This window comes from Schistocerca gregaria, chromosome 1 (assembly GCF_023897955.1).
Source record: "Schistocerca gregaria isolate iqSchGreg1 chromosome 1, iqSchGreg1.2, whole genome shotgun sequence".
In the NCBI taxonomy this organism is placed as follows: Eukaryota; Metazoa; Arthropoda; class Insecta; order Orthoptera; family Acrididae; genus Schistocerca; species Schistocerca gregaria.
The window spans coordinates 320674578-320699187 of NC_064920.1; the positions used below are offsets into that span (position 1 = coordinate 320674578).

At 40.5% G+C, this 24610-nt stretch overlaps 1 protein-coding gene across 2 annotated transcripts in view; it reads left to right on the forward strand.

Moving 5' to 3' along the window:
* Positions 1–24610, forward strand: part of LOC126343639 (DNA helicase MCM8-like) — a 146102-nt gene that overhangs the window by 105400 nt on the left and 16092 nt on the right. For both annotated transcript variants that reach the window (XM_050001955.1, XM_050001954.1), the window contains exons 10-11: positions 13443–13655; positions 13755–13888. In XM_050001955.1, coding sequence (XP_049857912.1) covers positions 13443–13655; positions 13755–13888 — 347 coding nt within the window. The remainder of the gene's footprint in view (positions 1–13442; positions 13656–13754; positions 13889–24610) is intronic.

The following is a 24610-nucleotide window of genomic DNA, read 5'->3' on the forward strand; positions in this document are numbered from 1 at the left end:
GACGACATCTGCAGCAGCACGGACTATCAGCTCGGAGACTGTGGCTGCGGTTACCCTTGACGCTACATCACAGACAGGAGCGCCTGTGTTGGTGTACTCAATGACAAACCTGGGTGTACGAATGGCAAAACATATTTTTTTTTTTTTTTTTTTTTTTTTTTTTTTTTTTTTTTTCTTCCCCCCCCCCCTCAGGTGAATCGAGGTTCTGTCTACAGCATCTTGATAACCGCATCTGTGTTTGGTGACATCGTGGTGAACGCACATTGAAAGCTGTATTCATCATTGCCATATCCATACTGGCATATCACCTGGCGTGATGGTATGGGGTACCATTGGTTACATGTCTCGGTCACCTCTTGTTTGCATTAACGGCACTTTGAACAGTGGACGTTATGTTTCAGATGTGTTACGACCCGTGGCTCTACCGTTCATTCAATCCCTGTGAAACCCTACATTTCATCAGGATAATGCACGACCGCATGTTGCAGGTTCTGTACAGGCCTTTCTGGATACAGAAAATGTTCGACTGCTGCCCTGGCCAGCACATTCTCCAGATCTCTCACCAATTGAAAACGTCTGGTCAATGGTGGCTGAGCAACTGGCTCGTCACAAAATGCCAGTCACTACTCTTGATGAACTGTGGTATCGTGTTGAAGCTGCATGGGCAGCTGTACCTGTACATGCCATCCAAGCTTTGTTTGACTCAATGCCCAGGCGTATCAAGGCCGTTATTACAGCCAGAGGTGGGTTCTGATATCTAGGATCTATGCACCCAAATTGCGTGAAAACGTAATCACATGTCAGTTCTAGTATAATATATTTGTCCAATGAATACCCATTAATCATCAGCATTTCTTCTTGGTGTAGCAATTTTAATGACCAGTAATGTAAATGTTAAACAACACTCATCAGTAAGATTGACAGGTACGGTCCCTCTTGTGTTAACATCCTATTTTTCATGTATTTGGATGGTGATAATTTTCGTAAATGTGTTGTTGTTGTTGTTGTTGTTGTTGTTGTTGTTGTCTTCAGTCCGGAGACTGATGCAGCTCACCATGCTACTATATCCTGTGCAACCTTCTTCATCTCTGAATAACTATTGCAACCTACATCCTTCTGAATCTGTTTAGTGTATTCATGTCTTCGTCTCCCTCTGCAATTTTTACCCTCTGTGCTTCCCTCCAGTACTAAATTGGTGATTCCTTGACGCCTCAGAACATGTCCTACCAATTGATCCCGTCTTCTAGTCAAGTTGTGCCACAAATTCATCTTCTCCCCAATTCTATTCAGTACCTCCTCATTATTTACGTGATCAACCCATCTAATCTTCACCATTCTTCTGTAGCACAACATTTCTAAAGCTTCTACTCTCTTCTTGTGTAAACTATTTATTGTCGATGTTTCACATCCAAACATGACTACTCTCCATACAAATATTTTCAGAAAAGACTTCCTGACACTTAAATCTATACTAGATATTAACAAATTTCTCTTCTTCAGAAACACTTTCCTTGCCATTGCCAGTTCACATTTTGTATCCTCTCTCCTTCGACCATCATCAGTAATTTTTCTTCCTAAATAGCAAAACTCATTTACTACTTTCAAGTGTCTCATTTCCTAATCTAATTCCCTGAGCATCACCTGGTTTAATTTGAGTACATTCCATTATCCTCATTTTGCTTTTGTTGATGTTCATCTTATATCCTCCTTTCAAGACACTGCCCATTCCATTCAACTACTCTTCCAGGTCCTTTGCTGTCTCTGACAGAATTACAATATTGTCGCCAAACCTCAAAGCTATAGACTACAAACCTATCTCACTCCCTTCCCAACCACTGCGTCCGTTTCATGTCCACTGCCATCTGGTTTCTGTACAAATTGTAAATAGCCTTTTGCTCCCTGTAATTGTCCCTTGCCACCTTAAGATAAGTCGTAGGGTCAGTATTGCCTCATGTGTTCCAACATTTCTACGGAATCCAAACTGATCTTCCCCGAGGTCGGCTTCTTCTAGTTTTTCCATTCGTCTGTAAAGAACTCCCGTTAGTATTTTGCAGCTGTGACTTATTAAACTGATAGTTCGGTAATTTTCACATCTGTCGACACCTGCTTTCTTTGGGATTGGAATTACTATATTCTTCTTGAAGTTTGAGAGTATTTCGCCTGTCTCATACAACTTGCTTACCAGATGGTAGAGTTTTGTCAGGACTGGCTCTCCCAAGGCTGTCAGTAGTTCTGATGGAATGTTTTCTACTCCCGGGGCCTTGTTTTCACTTCGGTCTTTCAGTGCTCTGTCAAACTCTTCATCAGTATCATATCTCCCATTTTATCTTCATCTACCACCTCTTCCATTTCCATGATATTGTTCTCAAGAACATCGTCGCCCCTGTATAGATCCTCTATATACTACTTCCACCTTTCTGCTTTCCCTTCTTTGCTTAGAACAGGGTTTCCATCTGAGCTCTTGATGTTCATGCAAGTGGTTCTCTTTTCTTCAAAGGTCTCTTTAATTTTCCTGTAGGCAGTATCTTTGATCTCATTTTTGAGGCGTTCGTATTCCTTTTTGCCTGCTTCATTTACTGAATTTTGATATTTTCTCCTTTCATCAATTAAATTCAATATTTCTTCTGTTACCCAAGGATTTCTACTAGCCCTCGTATTTTTACCTACTTGATCCTCTGCTGCCTTCACTATTTCATTCCTCAAAGCTACCCATTCTTTCCCCCCATTCCTGTCAATTTTTCCCTTACGCTCTCCCTGAAACTCTGTACAACCTCTGGTTCTTTCAGTTTATCTAGGTACCATCTCCTTAATTTCCCACCTTTTTGCAGTTTCTTCACTTTTAATCTACAGTTCAGAACTAATAGATTGTGGTCCGAGTCCACATCTGCCCCTGGAAATGTCCTACAATTAAAAACCTGATTCCTAAATCTCTGTCTTACCATTATATAATCTATCTGAAACCTTCTAGTATCTCCAGGATTCTTCCATGTATACAACCTTCTTTCGTGATTCTTGAACCAAGTGTTAGCTATGATTAAGTTATACTCTGTGCAAAATTATACCAGGCGGCTTCCTCTTGCATTTCTTAGCCCCAATCCATATTCACCTACTACGTTTCCTTCTCTTCCTCTTCCTACTGTCGAATTCCAGTCACTCATGACTATTAAATTTTCATTTCTCTTGACAATCTGAATAATTTCTTTTATCTCATCTTACATTTCATCAGTCTCTTCGTCATCTGCAGAGCTAGTTGGCATATAAACTTGTACTTGTGGTAGGTGTGGGTTTCGTATCCATCTTGGCCACAATAATGGGTTCACTATGCTGTTTGTAGTAGCTTACCCGCACTCCTATTTTTTTATTCATTATTGAATCTTCTCTTGTGTTACCCCTATTTGATTTTGTATATATAACCTTGTATTCACCTGACCAGAAGTCTTGTTCCTCCTGCCACCGAACTTCACTAATTCCCACTATATCTAACTTTAACCTATCCATTTCCCTTTTTAAATTTTGTAACCTACCTGCCCGATTAAGGAATCTGACATTCCACACTCCGAGCCGTAGAACACCAGTTTTCTTTCTCCTGATAACGATATCCTCTTGTGTAGTCCCCACCCGGAGATCCGAATGGGGGACTATTTTACCTCCGGAATATTTTACCCGAGAGAACGCCACCATCATTTAATCATACAGTAAAGCTGCATGCCCTCGGGAAAGTAGTTACTATCAGACCTGCAGGAAATTATAATCTATTCATAAATCATCTAGAAGCTCTTTTGGGTTATTTAACAGGAAGAAACAAAGAAATTTTGATTGCTGGTGACTTTAATACAGATTTTCTAATGCAGTCTTCCAGTAAACATTCACTGCAGTTAGTAATGTTGTCTTTCAATCAAACTCACACTGAAACCTCTCCAACTAGGATCATTAAATCCTCAAGGACAGCCATTGATAACATTTTTATATACAAATCAAAGGAACAAAATCATATCATAAAACCTGTTATAAATGGACTATCAGATCATGACATGCAGCTCCTTCTTTTAGATGTAAATTCTAAGCAGATTATCAAGACTGCTTAATCTGAGTACAGGAGAGTAGTCAATCAACCAAAAAATTGAATGTTGTAGGAAACTGCTCAAAGATATGAACTGGAAAGATGTTTATATTGCTCATGACATGAATGAAGAAATAACACATTCATGAACAATGTCAGTACCATGTTTGAAAACTGTTTTCCTCTAAAAGTTACTCGAATTAAACAGAAGTGGGATATATTGAAAGAGGAACAGGAGCAAATAGCACTAAGGGTAGATGACACATTAGTAACCGATGGGCATAGTGTGGCAAATCTATTTAACAAGTACTTTATGTCCATTACTGATAGAATGGGACTGTCAGGATCAGAAAATAATGCCCTTGAATATCTGAAAACCTTTAAAATAGCTTCAGGTACATGAAGATGTCACTCACTTCACCAAAAGAAAATCTTTAAAAACAAAGCATTCTAGTGGTTACGATGAAATACCAGCAAAGTTAATTGAGGCATGTTCTTGTGAGTTTAGTACAATTCTAAGTTACTTGTGTAACCAGTTTTCTGACTGGCTAAAATAGGCAGATGTTAAGCCTCTGTTCAAGAAGGGGGATAAAGAGGTACCATCAAACTACAGACCGATTTCACTTTTGCCAACGTTCTCAAAAATTTTAGAAAAAGTAATGTACAGGCAGCTGCTCAACCATCTGACCACAAATAACGTATTATCAAGAACACAGTTTGGATTTCTGAAGGGTTCTGATATAGAGAAGGCTATTTGCACCTACAGTGAAAATGTACTTAATTCATTAAATAACAAATTACAAGCAGCAGGTATTTTCTGTGATTTGTCCAAGGCATTTGATTGTGTGAACCACAACACCCTTTTAAATAAATTAGAATTCTATGGTGTCACAGGCAATGCTGCAAAATGGTTCAAGTCATGCCTCGCTAACAGGAAACAAAGGGTGTCAGTGCAAGGAACTAGTGAATTAAGTCATCAGTCATCATCAGAATGGGAAGAAATTACATGTGGTGTCCCACAAGGATCCATCTTAAGGCCATTGCTTTTTCTTGTGTACATTAATGATATCTCATCAGTTACACTGCCAGAAGGAGAGTTCATTTTGTTTGCAGATGACACAAGTATTACAATAAATAGTATGTCGAGTGTAGTTCTAGAAAGATCTGCTAATGTTATTTTCATGGATATTAATAAATGGCTTAAAGCCAACTCACTGACATTAAACTTTGAAAAGACTCATTATATGCAATTCATAACCTGTCAGAGGTTTCCACTCAGCATATGCATAAAGTATGAAGAAGGACAGATAGAAGAGATTGACAGTCTTAAATTCCTGGGATTACAACTTCATAATAAATTCCGTTGGGAGGAGCACACCTCAGAACTGCAGAAATGCCTTAACAATGGTATGCCCCCAGGGGCTCAGCATTCACTTGCTGAGTACGGGCGTGGCGACCCCGGGGCCCTGAGCTGGGGACTGGTCAGCGCCGCCAGTCTCCTGTCAGCGTAACGCCCGGACATGCTTCAGCGACCACCGTACGGCGCGGCGGTAAAATGTTGTGTGCTGTGGGGAATGGTAATCTTGGCTTGACCACCTGGATTGCGAGGAAGGCAAACCTCTATAAAAACCCCTCAATCTTTTGGTGTGCTCTGCGCCTAGAAGATGCATGGCTGTTGGACAGTCTCAAGCAGGCAACCTCTGGGGTACCTGCCCCCAGTTGTATAAGGCTTACTCAGGCACGCAGGGCTGTCTGAGCGGACCTTTAGTTCCCTAGCTGCTCGTGGGACCGCAATGGACCCTTTGACCTCTACATTTCCACCTACCAGTGGTGGGCCACTGGTAGGAAAACACACCCCATTGAAAAAGCGGCTACGCACTGCGACTCCTCCAGCGCCTGGTGTTGCTAGAGATTTAACAGACTGTCGTAACAGAGCACATGCTGATAATCAGAATGTGTTTTTGATTATTAAACAGAAGGAGGGTAGCTTTGAGAGGGTTTCTCCCTTTTACATCAACAAGGGTCTTGAGGGACTTGCAGGAACACTGAAATCTGTGAAGCGACTGCGCAATGGGACTCTGTTAGTTGAGACTTCTAGTTCCCGTCAAGTCACTTCCCTTCGGAAAGCAACCTGTCTAGGAGAGTATGCTATCAAGACCGAGCTCCACTCCACTTTGAATTATAGTAAGGGTATTGTGACGTGTAGGGACTTGGTGGATATCCCTATAGACGAGTTAAAATCTGTGTGGGCTGACGAAGGTATTGTTGACGTGCAGCATATTATGAAACGAGTCGATGGGGACCTCGTCAAATCTGACTCGTTTATTCTCGTGTTCAGTTGCCCGAAACTCCCAGAGTTTGTTAAAGGGGGGTTCTTACGTTTGCCAGTACGCCCATATTTTCCCAACCCAATGCGCTGTTTTAAATGTCAGCGCTTTGGGCATACTAGGTTGGGGTGCAATGGAATAGCCACTTGTGGTAAATGTGGTCAGCCTGCCCATGACGCCTGTGAAGTGCGTGAATTGCTCTGGGAGTCACCCTATCTGGAGCCGGATCTGCCCCATCTATCTCGAAGAACGGAAGGTACAGGAGATTAAAACATCTAAGTGCATCCCCTATGGTGAGGCCAAGAAGCTCTTTAAGGCCATGCAACCTCCTGTCTTTTTAACATCTTTCGCTTCCGCTCTGAAAAAACCGGTACAAATGGCCACTTTTGCTACGCAAACAGAGGTTGCTAGTGTTAGCACTAATACCTGCATTTGCCAGTGCACTTGTGCTGCTGCGGTTGTTTTGCAACCTGCGGCTCTCCCCGCTATGTCGGACAAGCCTGTGGTTGCTGACATTGGGGTACTTCCTGCCTCTCCCCATATGGCACCTTCTGCCCAGGCGAGTAAAGCTCCAACTGTTGACAAGGCTCTGCATTCTAAGCCCCCCAAGACAAAGACGCCGAAGGTGAAGGTTTTTCCACCTGAGGAGACTAGTCAGGGTCGGTCCGATGACGAGGCCATCGTACTGTCTGACATCTCCCGTGGGTCGTCATCGGAGCTTATGGACATTGATATCGACCGGGGGCAATCTTCTCGCCCCAGGAATAAATCTCCGGCCAGTACAGGCTCTCCTCCAAAGCACAGAGGCAGGGTGAAAGTTCAGCCACCCTGATCACTGGCTCCCATATTACAGTGGAACTTGAATGGGTTCAGGACGCATGTGGCTGAATTACAACTCCTTTTACGAGAGTGCCCTTTGTGCTTATGTCTCCAAGAGACACATTTTCGGGCCACTGATGCTCCTTCTTTACAGGGCTATACTGTATATCAAAAAGATGATCTGATGGGGGAAAGGGCAAAGGGTGGTGTTGCGGTTTTTGTCCGTGACATGCACCCCTCATCTGAGCTCCCTCTCGTTACCGACTTGCAAGCAGTTGCAGTTGACATTCTTGTGGGTCGGAGGCTCACAGTCTGTTCAGTTTATTTACCGCCTCAGGATGCAATAGACTCTGAGGCTCTCACAGACCTTATTAGCCAACTCCCCCGCCCATATCTTCTTCTGGTGAACTTCAATGCTCATAATGTCTTATGGGGCTCTCCGACTACTTGCCTCAGGGGTCGCATTCTGGAAAGCCTCATGATGTCTGAAGAACTGTGCATCCTCAACTCTGGTGCTCCCACTCATTTCTGTGCTGCTTCCAGGTCGTCATCAGCTATTGACCTTTCCTGTTGCTCTCCGGCAATTGCGGATTCTGCTCTGTGGAAGGCTGCTGCTGACCTCCATTCTAGTGACCACTTCCCCCTTTGGATTCGCCTCCTGGATGAGGCTGTGGCATTACCAGTGGTGCCCCGGTGGCACCTCTGCAGTGCTGCCTGGACACTTTTCAGCCAACTGGCTGTTTTGGAATACCGTGCCAATGTCCACGAATGGGTAGACCATGTTACAGCTGTGATCTCCCATGCTGCTGAATTGTCAATCCCATGGTCATCCGGTCATCCCAAGAGGCGTGCTGTCCCTTGGTGGACCACTGAGTGCCGCTCAGCCATCCGAGCTTGCTGTGCAGCTCTGCGCTGCTTCAAGTGCCGTCCCTCAGCTGACAATCTTGCGGCCTTTCAGGTGGCAAGGGCCAAGGCGCGGCAAGTGATTAAAGAGAGCAAATGACGGTCATGGCAATCGTTCTTGAACTCCATCTCTCACTCCACTAGTTCTACGAAAGTATGGGAAGCCATCAGGAGGATTTCCGGGAAACTCAGCCAACTACCAGTCACGGCATTGCTGCATCAGGGATGTCTCCTCACGGCGCCGAGAGACATTGCCCAGAGACTGGCCATGCATTTTGCGGACTCTACTGCCACTATTAGCTGTGATCCAGATTTCTACCGCTACCGCACTGCCATCGAAAGGGGTCACTTGGACTTCCGATCTCTAAATTCTGAACCCTACAACTGCCCCTTCACAATGTGGGAACTGGATTCGGCACTGTCTGTGGCTCATGATACTGCGCCTGGTCATGATCAAATCCAGTACAGCATGCTGTGGCACTTGCTGCTGCCAACCAAGGACGTTCTCCTGAACTATTTTAATATGATATGGTTATCCGGCACATACCCTGACTCGTGGCGGGAGGCGATTTTGATTCCCCTCCTCAAACCAGGGAAGGACCGAACGCGTCCCAGTAGTTATTGAAGTATTGCTTTGACGAGCTGTGTCGGGAAGTCGTTGGAATGCATGGTCAACCGTCACCTGGTTTGGCTGCTCGAGACCAGGCAGCTCCTTAGCCCCTCTCAGTGTGGCTTTCGGAGATGTCGTTCCACTATAGACAACTTGACCCTGCTTGAGGCGGCCATCCAGCAGGCCTTTCTACGTAACCAGCATTGTATAGGTGTATTCTTTGACATTAATAAGGCGTATGACAATACTTGGTGCCGCCTTATCCTCAATCAAGTCTATGAGTGGGGCTTTCGTGGCCGTCTCCCCATCTTCATTCTGTCCTTTCTTTCTCACCGCCTCTTTCAGTATTGAGTTGGTAATGTGCTATCTGATTTGTACGTGCAGGAGAATGGCGTTCCTCAGGGCAGTGTTTTAAGTGTCACCCTCTTTGCCGTCTCTATTAACAGTATCACGTCCACTATCCGGAGTCCTGCCCAATGCTCCTTGTTTGTGGACGATTTTGCTGTTTTCTGTCCTTCCTCCAGTCTTGTCACTGCTAGTCGGCAGTTGCAGCTTACGATAGAGCGCTTAGAGGCATGGACTGCAAAGACGGGTTTTACCTTTTCTGCAGACAAATGTGTATGTGTTCATTTTAATCGTTCTCGGCGTCCTTTTACCTCCCCTGAATTGTGTCTGTGGGACACCGTTTTTCCTTTTAGAGACATTGTGAAGTTCCTGGGCCTCACTTTTGATTCAAAGTTGTCATGGTTGCCTCACCTTAAAGACCTCAAGGTGCGGGCCCTGCAGGAACTGAATATTTTGAAGTGTCTGAGCCATCGGTCCTGGGGAGCAGATAGGGCGCGTCTGCTGCAGTTTTACAGGGCTTTTGTCCGATCACATCTTGACTATGCTTGCACCGTGTATGGGTCAGCAAGGCATTCGTATCTGAAGATTCTTGATGCAGTACACCATGAGGGTATCAGGCTGGCCACTGGTGCCTTCCGTACCAGTCCCATCCCCAGCCTGTGTGCTGAAGCAGGGGAACCGCCGCTCGCCATCCGGCGGAAACTCCTCCTGGTGTGACGGGTGTCTCATTTCTTTACCTGTCCTACCTCCCCTGCGTATCCTACTGTTGCCCGACCGCCTATGGAACGTCTCTTTTTCCTGTCGTCCCAGGGCAATGAGACCATTTGGGATTCGTGCCAAGCATTTACAAGTAGTCCCTTGGTGTGGAGCGTGTGGCCCCCCAACGACAAGGTTTTACTCGCCTACCCCCTGGTTGCTCCAGAGGCCCAGCATCCTTCTAGACTTGTCGGAGTACCGGAGGAGTTGCACTCCAGCGTTTGTTTCTACCTCCTTATTTTACACCAGCATCCGGATCATGTATCTGTATTTACGGATGGCTCAAAACAGGGGGACTCTGTTGGTCGTGCTGTTGTTTTTCCTGATTGAGTCGTCAAGTTACGGCTTACTGCGGCGTTTACTATCTTTCATGCCGAATTGCTTGCGATCTTGCGGGAATTGAAGCAGATGAGATGTGTTCCCAGTCTTAAGTTTCTCATCTGTTCTGACTCCCTGAGTGCCCTTCAGACCATGCAACACTTGTCCCAAGCGGATACGGTCGTCCAGAACATCCATGATGCCCTACTCCACCTGCAACGGCAGGGGAAGGAGGTTTCTTTCTGCTGGGTGCCGGGGCACGTGGGTATTAGGGGAAACGAACTGGCGGATGTGGCTGCCATAGATGCATGTTCCCTCCCTCGCGTTGTTGAATGTGCCGTCCCCCTCCATGCTGTTACCTCCCTTTTGCTTTTTCGTGTTATGCGTCAATGGGAAGAGGAGTGGCTGGCAGTTGGTGACAATAAGCTGCGTCTGGTCAAGGCCACTACGAGGCCATGGCGTACGTCCTACCAGTCATGCAGGCGGAAGGAGGTTCTCCTCACTTGCCTCCGCATCGGACACAGTCCGTTAACGATGGTTTTTTACTCCAGCGGGAGGACCCCCCAATCTGCCGTGCTTGTGGCGTCCAAATTACTGTCCACCACATTTTACTTGAGTGTCTTTTATTCTCTGACCAGAGGGCGGTGGTTTCTTTGCCACCGGAATTGCCCTCTATTTTGCAAGACGACACAATGACTGTGGTTAAGGTCTTAAGGTTTTGTGTCCTGTCCAATTCGTTGCCTCAGATTTTAGGGAGAGGGTGCTGCTGGGTGACTGGCTCACCTAGGTTTTAGGTAAGAGGTCCACCACTCACGGTTACCTCCTTGTTTCCCTTCGGTTTCTGTTCTCTTTTCCTTGTGTTTCCTTTCCTTTTTTAGTGTTTTCCTTCTCCTCTTGTTTTGCCTCTGTATGTGGGGATTTGGAACTGCATCAGGTCTGCGTCTTTTAGCCATTCTCCTTGATCGCTGTTGGTCTTAGTCCCTTCACTGCATGTGTTCCTCTTTTTATGTGCTTGGGCGCTGATGACAGCGCTGTTTTGCACCCGGAAACGTCAAACACACACACACACACACACACACACACACACACACACACACTCACTTAACAATGGTATAATATTTTGGGGTAACTCTTCAAGTCAAACAAGAGTTTTCAGAGTCCAAAAGCATATAATATGTATTATTTGTGGAGTAAATTCACAGATGTCCTGTAGAAATCTCTTCAAATAACTGCGTATACTAACTACTGCCTCCCAGTATATTTACTCCTTAATGAAATTTGTCATAAATAATATATCTCTTTTTCCAACAAACAGCTCAGTTCATACATACAATACCAGGAACAAAAATGATCGGCACAAGGACTTAAAAGCACTTACTTTAGTTCAAAAAGGGGTCCACCACTCAGGAACACTCATCTTCAATAATTTGCCAGTAAACATAAAAAATTTAATTACAAATAAAGATCAGTTTAAAAGGAGCCTGAAAGACTTACTAGTGGCCAACTCCTTCTACTCCATTGACGAATTTTTAAATAGAAACAAATGATGTATTGTGTATATTCATACTATTAGTATTGTTATTTCAGCTTAAAAATTGACAATTTCCACATCCACGAGGATCTCCTAATCACATATCTATGGAATGAAAAACTAGTCTAATCTAATCTAATCCAATCCAAAGCTTTCGGCCAGACACGCCTTCATCAGAATACAGCCTCTGGCTGACAAGGTCAGACTGCAAGTAGCAGAAGCATCTGTGTGGCAGGGATGAGGTGGAGGCTGGAGTGGGGAGGGGTGGGGGATGTAAAGTGCTGCTTGTGGGAACATAGGAACAAGGTGGGGAGAGGATTGGACAGCTAGGTGGAGTCGGGAGGTTAGATGGAGGGTGGAGAGTGGACAGCACTTCTTTGATTGTTAAAAGATAAGACATGTGACCATTTCTGCGTATGGATAGTGCTGCTTAGACTTTTGTTTTGGCTCAGTTCGACACACTTGTGTCTCTGGTTTGACAGAATTCTTGCTCAGTTTGATGGTTAATGAGAAAATTTTGTAATGAAAAAGTATGAAAGGAAGAAACTACAAACAAATTATAGATATCCAAAAATTGCAGTTGTGAGAACATTATTTATAATGATGCAAGGATGCAACATGTTCCAAGAGAATTGCTCCAATACTTCCTGCAGCAAGTGAAAATAATGTGGCAATGTGATCAACAATACCTCTAATTTGTCAAGATATGTATTTGAATGTTATTGAATCATTTTCCTGTTCCAAAACTATTTAGCATTTTTCACAATCTCTGAAAATTAAAAGAGTGCAATTTGTCTCATTTGTGAGCAGGGACGTTTTACCTATCAGTATTCTTATAGGCACCAATGATGGTAGTTAGTGAGTATGTCATCAACCTCACTGTGTCTGTGATATTCATTCCAAGCTATTAGTCCACTGCAGTTTGTCTTTAATTGTAGTTCCCCACAGATAAACAGAATGATGGCATATTTTTCCATATAATTAGCTCATTTTATATACTTTTGTACTATGCCATTCATTCCCGATGTGGCACAGGAGCACTCAGACTCAGTCAATGGGTACTTGAAATATTCAATGTAACTGCAGTATTGGGTGCCAGATGTTCAGTGTTGTGAAAAAAATGGAATTATACATGTTTTTGATAACATGAATAACAACTACAATTTTAGTTAAGTTCTAATTTGATTTTCTTATTGTGATGAACTTGCAGTGCAAAGTGTAGTTATTATATAATGTGGGGAATTCAGGAATTCGTGCAATTTCTAAAAACACACTCTGTCCTCCACTTGCATTTGTGCTTATTCAAATTGTAATGTACATGCTGCCTAATTAATTCTTTACATACTTTCATTTTTAAGGTATAAGTTTCTTAACATTTTTTTTATTTTTTTTATATCAAATTTGAATGTTTGTAGCAGAAATAAACAGAAGAAAATGTTGGTTAGTGTCTGCATGTATATTTACTTTTTCACTATGGGATGAAAATGTTGTACGTAATGTTCTTGAAAGATTGTATCTTGTTGTGTTCATCAATGATAATCAACTAGAATGATGAGCAGATCCATTGTTTTGAAACTATTGAGTAATATTTTTTACCTTAACTAAACAAGAATATAAAGTTTATAGTTTTTTATTGTACCTTTATCTCCAGTGTGAAGTTCTGGAGGGAGAGTTTCCTTTTTAAGAAGTCTTACAAATTTCATGTCTGTTACAACATTGTTATAGTTATATTGAAAAAGGGTTACAGTTAATAAGTGGATTTCTTTATTTAAGGCACTTCTTGAAGCAATGGAACAGCAGAGTATCAGTATAGCTAAAGCAGGGATAGTTTGCTCTTTACCTGCAAGAACATCGATTTTAGCAGCTGCCAATCCTGTTGGTGGACATTATAACAGAGCAAAGACAGTTTCAGAAAACTTGCGTATGGGATCAGCACTTCTTTCTCGGTTCGATCTAGTGTTTATCCTAATGGACCGTCCAAATGAGGTAAAGTCCTAAAGTTCAATATTCTGTAAATAACTAGATAACTTCACTACAAGTAAAACTTTATTTTGTGCCTTCATTATTGAAACTTTGTAATTACAGCACTTGGACAGTTTACTCTCAGAGCATGTCATGGCTCTCCATTCGGGGATTAAAAACAAAGAAGTTCTGAAACCGGCAAGTGCCCCTGCCTGTTCTCAGGTGTCTGACGCTCAAGATATAGAGCGCTCTTTGAGGTATTTTTTCATAATTATTTTATGTTCTACCTCTTGTCCTCTACCAGTAGAAATTGTCATTTCTCCAAGTTAGCTCTGTGCTTGCTAAATATTGAAAATTATACCGTAGTTCTAGATACCAGAAGTTTGATATGATCAAAGAATGCACAACTTTCAAAGAAGAGAGCAAAAATTATCAGAAAATTAATAAAAATTGCTGCACACAAAATGTGTACAAATGCGTACCTGTTGCTTTGATGTAGGTAACAACAAAATAATTTGTGAACACTGAATTTAATTAATTATCCTTATTGTTGTCAGAAAGCTTAAGGATGAAAATTGTGCAGTCAAACACGAAGGCACTAAATTTACTTCAGTAGACAGTGATTGCATTAAACAGCAATTAATTTCAATTTATTAATTTTATTTTATTTGTTTATCTTACCCTGTTTCATGGCATTATGTAAGCCACAGCTACTTGGTCATGGAATGAGTTCATACGTACTATACAACAGCAGATACAAGAATTTATAAACAAAGAAATTTTAGGACAGAATTCCAATGAACCCTTAAGAAGAAAGCAAAGTCCATCAAAATTCTTTTTGTGACTTGTATTTTGTTTGTAACTCACAGTTCAGCTGAAACAGTTTTTTATTACCATCATCAAAAACATGTTGAATTTAACTTCTTAATTGGTTCACCTACACATAGACTCCTTTTTAATTTGTTATTGAAGGACCTCAAGGAATTTGGAAGTTAGTTAGTTAGTTAGTTAGTTGTCTGTCGGACATTTTATTTCATCTGGTAATTTAACTTAGAGTTTTATAGCAGCATATTTAACCCTTTCTGCGCCAAAGATAGGTTATGTAGAGGGTAGTGTTGTAAGTCTTTCTTTCTTCTGGCATTATAATCATGAATTTCAGTGTTGTTTTTAAACTGGTCCATGTTGTTGAGAACAAATTTCATTACCAAGTAAATGTACTGTAAGGCTGTTGTAAGAATTTCTAATCTTTTAAAGAGATGCATACAAGATGTGCAACTATGACCCCCACATATTATTCTAACCACTTTCTTTTGAGCAGTGAATACTTCTTGTTTAAGTGTTGAGTTACCCCAAATAATAATCTGTATGACATCAGAGAGTGAAAGTATGCAAAGTATGTTAGCTTGCTAATTTCTGTATCCTCAAAATTAGCAATTATTCTGATTGCAAAAGTTGCTCATCTATATGTACACCCAAAAACTTAGTATGCTGGCCACTGACTTCTGCTGATGTGTTATATTTATTGAAGGAGCTGTACTTGCAGTAGCAAATTGGATGAACTGTGTTTTTTCAAAGTTCAGAGCAAGCCCATTAGTAGAAAACCAATCAGTAACTTTTCCAAAGACACTATTTGTATCATTTTCTATTGGAGTTTCCTTCATTGGATTAATAATGATACTTGTATCATCAGCAGATGGTGTCAGTTTAGCTTCTTGTTTCAGATAAGAAGGGATGTCATTCGCGTATAGCAAGAACAGAAGGGTACCCATGATTGAACCCTGTGGAACACCTAATGCAATTTCATCCCAGTTAGATGAAGTGGAAAACTTCCTTAAATCACTTAAACCATATAAAGCAACTTTTTGCTTCCTGTCCTGTAAATATGACTTAAACCACTCATATGCTGTTCCATTTATACCATAGAACTGTAATTTCTGTAACATAATGTCACGGTTCACATAGTCAAATCCTTTGGATTAGTCGCAGAAAATTCCTATTGGTGACATTTTACTATTTAAAGACTCTGTTATGTGGGCAGTGAAATTGTATATTGCTGTCTCAGTGGAACAGCATTTTTGAAATCCAAACTGTGGTTTACTGAGTATCAGTACCCCGACAATTTTTGAAAATGCTGTGTTTAAGGATACTGGCTGGTAATTATTGACATCTGTGGTGCCCCCTTTCTTGTAGAGAGGCTTGACAATGGCATATTTTAACCCTTCTGGGAAAATACCTTGAGTTAGTGATGCATTACATATGTGACTCGGAACATCAGCTGTAACCGCTCCACATTGTTTTAATATCTTGTTAGAGATGTTATCTACTCCAACAGAACATTTGTTTTTCAAAGATTTAATGATTTTTCCTTATTTCACAAGAGGTTGTTAGATGAAAATTAATCTGACTAAGGTTTCTCAAAACTGACTCTTCCATGTACTGCATGGCTTCTTCTTTTGAGCTGTTCCCTCCAATTTTATTTACCTGCACTTAAGAAATGGTTCTTAAATGCATTAGCTACTTGTGTACTGTTGGTTCAAATGGTCTCATTCTCATTAATAGTAATATTATCTATCCCAGTGGTTACTTTTCCTGTCTCTCTTCTAACAACATTCCATACTGATTTGATTTTATTGCCCGAGTTGTTAATTTCATCTCTAATATACATTTTTTTTTATTTTCTGACTCTTTTTCTCAGTATATTACAATAATTTTTAAATTATAAAATTACTTCTGAGTCTTTACTAATTCTTGCTGCCTCATACAATGTTCTTTTCCTTTCTGCAGACACTTTAATACTTGTAGTAATCCAAGGTTTCTTTGAAAAATGGTGTTACATGTAATATTTTTTTGGCAACAGTGCTCAAAAACGGATATAAATGTATCAAGAAATATGTTACATTTATCATTGACATTTGGCTCATTGTATACGTCTCCCCAATTAACATTTCTTAAACTTTCTCTGAAGTGCTGTGTAGATACGGGGTTGACCAGCCTTACACTTTTACATAATTGTTTATGAACTACACACCTTGCTAAGCTTTGTAAGTTAATTAAGTTAATCAATTGTGCATCGTGGTGTGACAAGAATTGCTTAGGAAGTTTACACTGAAATCACCACAGATTAACAACTTCTTCTTTTTGTCTGATAGACAACATAATAGGGAGTCAAACTTTTTTTATGAATAGGTCCCAATCTCTTAATGGGGACCTGTACACTGTCGCTAATGCCAACACTACATTATCTAGCTGTAGTTCACATGCACAAACTTCAAAGTGATGATCAACACAAAATTTGCTTACTTCCACTGTTTTGTACTTACACCCATGTTTTGTGTAAATGGCAACTCCTCCCTTATCCATGCTAGAGCTGCAAGTGTAAGATGCTAAATTGTACCCATTTACACTGACACTTTCCATTCCTTCAGTTACATGGTGTTCAGACAGACAAAGTATATCAATGTCATTCTCATTTTTGTGATCATCTAAATACACTAACCGCTCATCTACTTTACTTTTTATTCACCTGATGTTTTGATGTAGTAAATTGATACTACCGTTACCTTTATCCCTATTTACTGTACATGAAGCTTCTTTTATTCTATTTTTCTTGATTATTGCCTGTCTGGAATTTGGCTTTAACCTGAAAAAACCTGTCTGCCTGGTTCCATTAACTGCAGGGATCATCCTTTGTGTGACTGTGGCCCCCCTCTACAGTATCTGCTAATAGTGAAGCGAACTTATCTTTCCCCTTCCTGTTTAGGTGCAGGCCATGTGTAATGTATCCCCACCTACCAATAGCATCAATTGGAGCAACACTCATGTGAGATTTTGCAGGTGCCTGGAGCATCCTGTTCAGCTCAGTGTTAGCACACCTTACAGCAATGTTTACCCAGGGCCGATCATGTCGCTGAAAGACCATCACAAACCCCACATTTGTGTGCCCAGTCTCTGTTCTAATATTGCCCAGGTCACTCCTAATACTATATCTTGGATTCATAGCCAGGCTATTTCCTGCTCCCCCAACTATAATTACCTGATCTTCCTTCTCAAAGGAAAAGGAACACAGTTGAAATCAAGACATGACCTCAGTAACGTAAGTGAGGACAAACACTTTGAAGTATCAGCTATTGAATTAACAGGGCTTGATATCACCCAGAAATTAATCATTTTGTGTGTGTATAGATCTCCCAGTGGTAGTGTGGACACTTTTTTTCAATAAGTTAACAGAAATTTGAGATATAGTCTCAAGTACAAAGTTCAACATAATTCTGTGTGTGGACATTAACATCAATACTAACATCAAAAATGAATCCAGTAGCACCTTCATAAACATCCTTCAAAGTTTTGGTATGTTCCTATTGGTCAATAGTGCAACAAGGGTTACGACAACAACTTCATCAGTAATTGACCATGTGGCTACAAATATGGACAGGGAAAAATGTGATGTAGCTGTAAGAGATCTTGGACTATCAGACCATCTCTGTCAAATAACAACAATAAAGTCAGGCATCGAATCATTCCCTAAACTACAAGCCTACAAACGACATTTATCAGAAATCAAAATCAAAGATTTTTCCAAGGAACTAGAAAAACAAAGCTGGGATGGAGTGTATAAGGAAACCAATGTGAATATGAAATTCTTCAAATTCTGCACATTGTTTAAATTGAACTTTGAAAAGGCATTTCCAGAAGTATGCATGTCTGTATCAACATCTCACAAAAACAGATGGTTAACAGCAGTTATTAAGAAGTCTTCCCAAACACATAAACACCTCAGTTCCATGAAAAAGATTCACAATGGTCCAGAATTCTTAAATTTCTATCATAGATACAAAAGATCTATAGAAGGTGCTGATTGCTGCAAAAAAAAGTCATTTAATGAGAAATAATATGTAATACAGACAATAAAAGCAAAGCAGTCTGGGATGTCATAAAAAACGGAAACGGGGAGAAGCAAACAAACGCAGAATATCATACTGCTAAGGGAGGGGGATAAAGTAATAAATGATCCACAGAACTTAGCAAATTATGTAAACGAGCATTTTTCAAGTATTGTAGAGAAGGTACAGCAAAAATTCCCCAAAACAAATAAAGCACCTGTCAATAATTTTGCACTAAATATAATGATGTTACTTCCAACCACAGAGAATGAAGTCAGTAAAACAATTCAAAAACTAAAAAAATAAGAAGTCAGTAGGCTTAGATGAAGTGCCAATGTGTGTACTGAAACAATGCACAGGGATTATACAAGGTCTCTTAACAAATTTAATAAATGAATCCTTCACATCAGGGACATTTCTAGAGCAGTTAAAACAGGCAAGAGTTGTATCTTTGCTTAAGAAAGGTAACACAGAACACACAAAATTACCGGCCCATTTCCCTGCTGTCAGCATTCTCAGATATAATAGAAGCAATTTTAAAAGACAGATTAATGAATTACCTGAATAAATAAAATCTTTTAAGCGAAACCCGGTTTGGTTGCTGAAATGGCAAAAAATACAGAGTCAGCCATAGTAAAATTCACAAAAGTTGTACTTGATGTTCTTGATGAAGATTAGTGTGTGACAGGCATGTTTTTGGATCTTTCTAAGGCGTTTGATACAGTCGACCACAAGATTCTATTAAATAAATTAGAAGCATTAGGAATAAGAGGGGTATCTAATGACTGGTTTCAATTGTCCCTAACAGATAGGGTACAAAGGGTAGAGATAACACATACTTCAAATATATCTAAACATTTAGTAAAACATTTATCAGAACCAAAATACATTAATATAGGGGTTCCACAAGGTAGCATATTAGGACCAATACTGTTCCTGATATACATCAATGACTTTCCCAGTAGTGTTACTCATGGTGAAGAAATCCTCTTCGCTGATGACAGCAATATTAAGTCACTGAGAAAACGAGAACTCCTTGCCGAGAAAGCAAATGAAACTCTCAAGGAAGTCTATGATTGGTCAATAAGTAATAAAGTGACATTGAACATAAAGAACCCAAATGCCATGAATTTCAGTTTGAAGAGGGAAAATGACAGTGTTAAATTAAATGTAGACGACACCTCTATAGACTGTGTAACAAATACAAAATTTCTATGAATGAAAATTGATTCTCAGTTGAAGTGGTGTGAGCATACAAGGGTACTTGCAAACATAATGTCATCAGCATCCTAGAATCGTATCATCAGTGTGTAACATGCACTGTCTTTTAGTTACATATTATTCAGATGTACACTCAATTCTTAGCTATGGCATTCTCGTTTGGGGAACAAATGCACAAAATATGAATACAATTTTCAAACTCCAGAAAAGAGCCATAAGAATGATAACCAAAAATACTATTCGAGCTCATTGTAAAAATCTGTTCAGAACACTGAGGATTTTAACTGCTCCAAGTGAATACATTTACCAGTCAGTTGTACACATCAAAAATAACATTTGTAATTACTGCACAAACAGCTCTGTCCATGACCATGCAACAAGAGATAGACTCAACTTACATTTACCAAGAAAAAATAAACATAAAACTCAAAACAGCATTTTCTACCAAGGGATAAAACTGTACAACAAATTACCAAAAGAGATTAAAGAAATTGCAAAAAGACACTTAATTAAAAAGGCAGCTAAAAAGTACCTGTTACACAATACATTTTATAAATTGAAGGATTACATAGCTAAAACAGAGTAGGGGTTTGATAAAAATGTTATGCAAATAAATAATAATAATGATTATAAAATATCCAACATTCCACATAACACCTTCATTTTTTTCCCCTTCTTTTTTTTCCTTTCTAGAAATACTTACCCACGAGCTATGCAGGGCTCAATACTAACACCTCTTCCTCTTTCTGAGCTCAACATCTCACTCATTATGTAGGGATGCTGACTCAGTTTTTCAGGATAGCAAATGGGAAGTTGTGGTACAGAAAATGCCCCAGAGATCAGAAGAGAGAGTGAGTGTGTGTGTGTGTGTGTGTGTGTGTGTGTGTGTGTGTGTGTGTGTGTGTGTGGTAAGTGAAGTGTTATAAAACAATGTGTGTATAATGTATGCAGTGACTGGCAGTCAGATATGAATGAACAATGTGACATTACATTATTTAATAAGTTATTTATAAAAAAAAGTATTGTATACCAGAAGTAAATCTAATGATTGCCTCTAACTAGAAGTCTAAATATGTGTATACGAATTAGCTTATTTTAAATTGATCTAAATTTATAAATACTTTGACATGTCCTATATCCTTGTAAAAAGAGATCTACGCATGAATAAAGCTGCTGCTACTACTGCTACTACTACTACTACTACTACTACTACTACTACTACTAAAGTCCTTGCATAGCTGGCCTAAGTTTTCTGTCACCTGGCTAAGGCTAGCACTTGGTTTCACAAAACTTGTGACCTAGTACCCTTCACCTAATTTCTCCTGATGCTGCTGACATACGCCCCTCTCATGACTGCTACTTAAAAGCAGAATTTTTCTTTTCCTGTTGTGATTTGATCCCGACCTGTCTTTTTTCTTTAAGCTACTATTCTGCTCAATTAATCTACATCTGGATGAGGCCCTTCCTCCACTTCTTCAGATGGCAAGCCAAAATGATTTATTAACAGAATTTCTAAAGCTTTTTCAACAGTTTCCCTTTTTTGTCCTTTGCTTGCTAGCTTTTCCCAGCACCCCATCTCTTTTCCCCCCATTTAGCCTACATAATTCTGAATTCGCGTTTTCTAATTCAGCCTCAAGCGCACAAATCTTTGCCTCCTGTTCAGTGATATTTTTTCTGCCCTTCCTACATAACCTACATTGGCATTTAAGGGCCTCATGATATACCCCCGCTTCCTCGGCACTACATTCGCTCCCAATGAAAGCATAACCTACAGTCTTCAGAGAACACACCTTCCTTTAGATTTCTACGGCAACCACCACATTTGTCACACATAGTTTGATAGAAAAATTTACACAAAGGCAGAGAATAACTTGGCAAAAGATCACTGAAGTTTCATAGCCTGTATTAATATGTAACTAAAGGCTAATGCAAACAAACTTTTAAACTTACTTTTGAAAGTTCTGATTATATACCTAAAGTTAGTATGATAGACACAAAATAATTTAACTTCGAACTAGACCAAAAAAGAAAAAAGAAAAAGAAAAAAAGATCTGCACTCACTCGAAATTTGTGCCTAAAATGTAAACAAAGCTAATGCCTTTCAGCCTTTACGAAATACTTTCTTTTTGTTCTAAAAGTGAAACCTTCAATAGTGAAGAAGTAAATGCACTAGTTTAAAATATAATATTAACTAAATTAGCTTGTATTTCAATATTAATCACTTAACTTAGCAAGAGCTTCATGGACGTGGACATGCATCTGCCAGAGATATTGCCAGATCATTGATGTTGGTTAACAACAAGCTGTGGTTAGTTTTATCGGAAGTATCCAGGCACCTATTTGTGGGTATTGTAGGGATTTTGTTCCCTCTATTTTGACAGTACCTTGAACTCTGTTGGGGACAACTCAGTGAACTGTCTGAATGTCTATTGAGGAATTTCAGACTATTTGTCCTCAAGAAAGGAAACAAGCAAAGGTAGTGACGTTGGACACTGGAGACTGAAGTGAAATCGACATTCTAACTCATCCTGAAGGTGTTCCATTGAGTTCAGCTCAGGAATCTGGGCAGACCAATCCATTTCAGGGATGTTGTTGTCCACAAACCATTCCTTCACAGGTGCTGCCTTACAACAGCATCCATTGTCATGCTGATACAATCATCACTCTGAAGTGTTCCTCTATTGTATGTAGCACACAATGCTGTAAAATGTATTCATATATTCTGCATTTAATGTGTCATTAAGCACAATAAGTGGACCACACCTAAACATGATAAACACTTCCGTGTGTAACACAACTTCCTCAATACTTCACTACTGGCACTATTCATGATGGCAGGTAACATTCTCCAGGCATTCACCCTCCCATTGGATTGCTGCAGGGTATAGCATCGTTCATCACATACCACTTACTTCCAGTCATCCATTGTCCAGTAGCGCCTCTCTTTACACTACTTCAAGCATCGCTTAGCACTGACTACAGAAATGCTTGGCTTAGTTGCTGCTCTACAGTTGTATCTCATTCTTTTTTTTTAACTCCTTATGCACAGTGTGCTTGCTAGATTGCCGGAACTTGAGTGTGATTCTTTGTGCTGATTTCATGTGATATTTATTTATTTATTTTCAACCACTCTCTGCACTACTCAATGGTCCCTGTCCATCCATGTGTGAGGTCTGCTTGGACTTGATTTAGAAGTAGTTGTTCCTTCACATTTACACTAACTCATAAATCAACAGCAGTCAACTTCGGCTGAAATGTCCATGGTGATTTGTTCCTCAAGGGACATCCAATGACTAGTTCACATTCAGACTCAATGAGTTCGCCTGTCTTACACATTCTGGTGCTAGTGTTTCTCTAGTGACGACACAATACTTCCCGCCTCCTTTTATGCTGGAAAGTCCCCCTCTCTCTAGTGGTCAATTTCGCATTACATTAGAGCATCCGGATACTTTTGCTCAGGTAGTGTAATCCGTTAGTGGGCATCCCAACTTTCTGTTTTGAAGATAAGACTCCATCCATTGCAAGAGGGGTGCCATTAATGCCATAATATTTTAGCATGTCAAGTAGAATGTTGTGGTCCACAAAATCAAAAGCTGTGGCAACGCCATAGACTATACTGTAAATGCTGCTAATGTTGATCAGAATTTATGATTTTCTTTAAATAATCATTCTTTTGGTAATTAATGGGAACATGGAAAATATAATTTGGAATCTTCTACTCTTTTTATTTCATAATACAATAAAAATTAAGAGCACATCTGTAATTATAGATACGTATTAATCGATACATCAGCGACTGACTTTAGCATAGGAGGCTGCTGAAATTGATCACCGTTGAAATATCAAAGGAACCAACTTTAGAAGTTTGTGACAGTAAAGTCAGTGTCTGTTTTACATTTAAAAAAAAGTTGGAACAAATACAAAACCTAGAAACCCTAGAAACCTTTATTAATGTATTATAGTTATTAACAAAGTAGGAAAATGAAGATAGCTACATACTGTAAAGAAGACATGTCAAGTTGCAGACAGACACAATTAATAAGACACTCACTCAAAGCATTTGGCCATGGCCTTGTGGGCAGGGAGGTGAGGACAAAAGAACCAAAAAAGGAGAGAAGCAGGGAAAGACAGTTGGATGCTTTGGCAGAGGGCTGCAAATAAACAGGGTGGGAGATGTGAATGGGGGGAGATGAAAGGACAGAGGGGGTGGAAATGTTGGGTGGAGGGTGTGGGGACAGTATTTTACTGTAGGTTGAGTCAGGGATAATTACAGCAGCAGAGAACATGTTGTAAGGATAACTCCCATCCATGCCGTTCAGAAAAGCTAGTGGTGGAGGGAAGGATCTTTTTGGCTCAGGTAGTGAAGTGTGTTGTGTTCAGCTGCATGTTTTGCTATAGAGTGGTCTTCTTTGCCCTCCGCCAGTTTGTCAGTAGCCATTCATCTGTGTGAGCAGCTGGTTGGTAGTCATGCCAGTATAAAAAGCTGTGCAGTGATGGCTGCAGAGCTGGTAGATGACAAAGCTACTTTTACAGGTGGCCTGGCCCCTGACAAAGTAGGATAAACCTGTGACAGGATTGGAATAGGAAGTGCTGGGTGGGTGGATTGGCCAGGCTTTGCACCTGGTTCTTCTACAGGTATATGATCCTTGTGGCAAGGGATTGGGATTGGGAGTGGTATAGCGATGAACTAGGATGTTGTGAAGGTTGGGTGGATGGAGGAATACCACTGTAGGTGGGGTAGGAAATATCTCGGGTAGGATGTCCCTCATTTCAGTGCATGATGATACTTAATCAAAGCCTTGGAAAAGGATGTGGTTCAGTTGTTCCGCTCTGGGATGGTACTCGGTGATGAAGGGGACACTCCTTGGCACTTGGGGG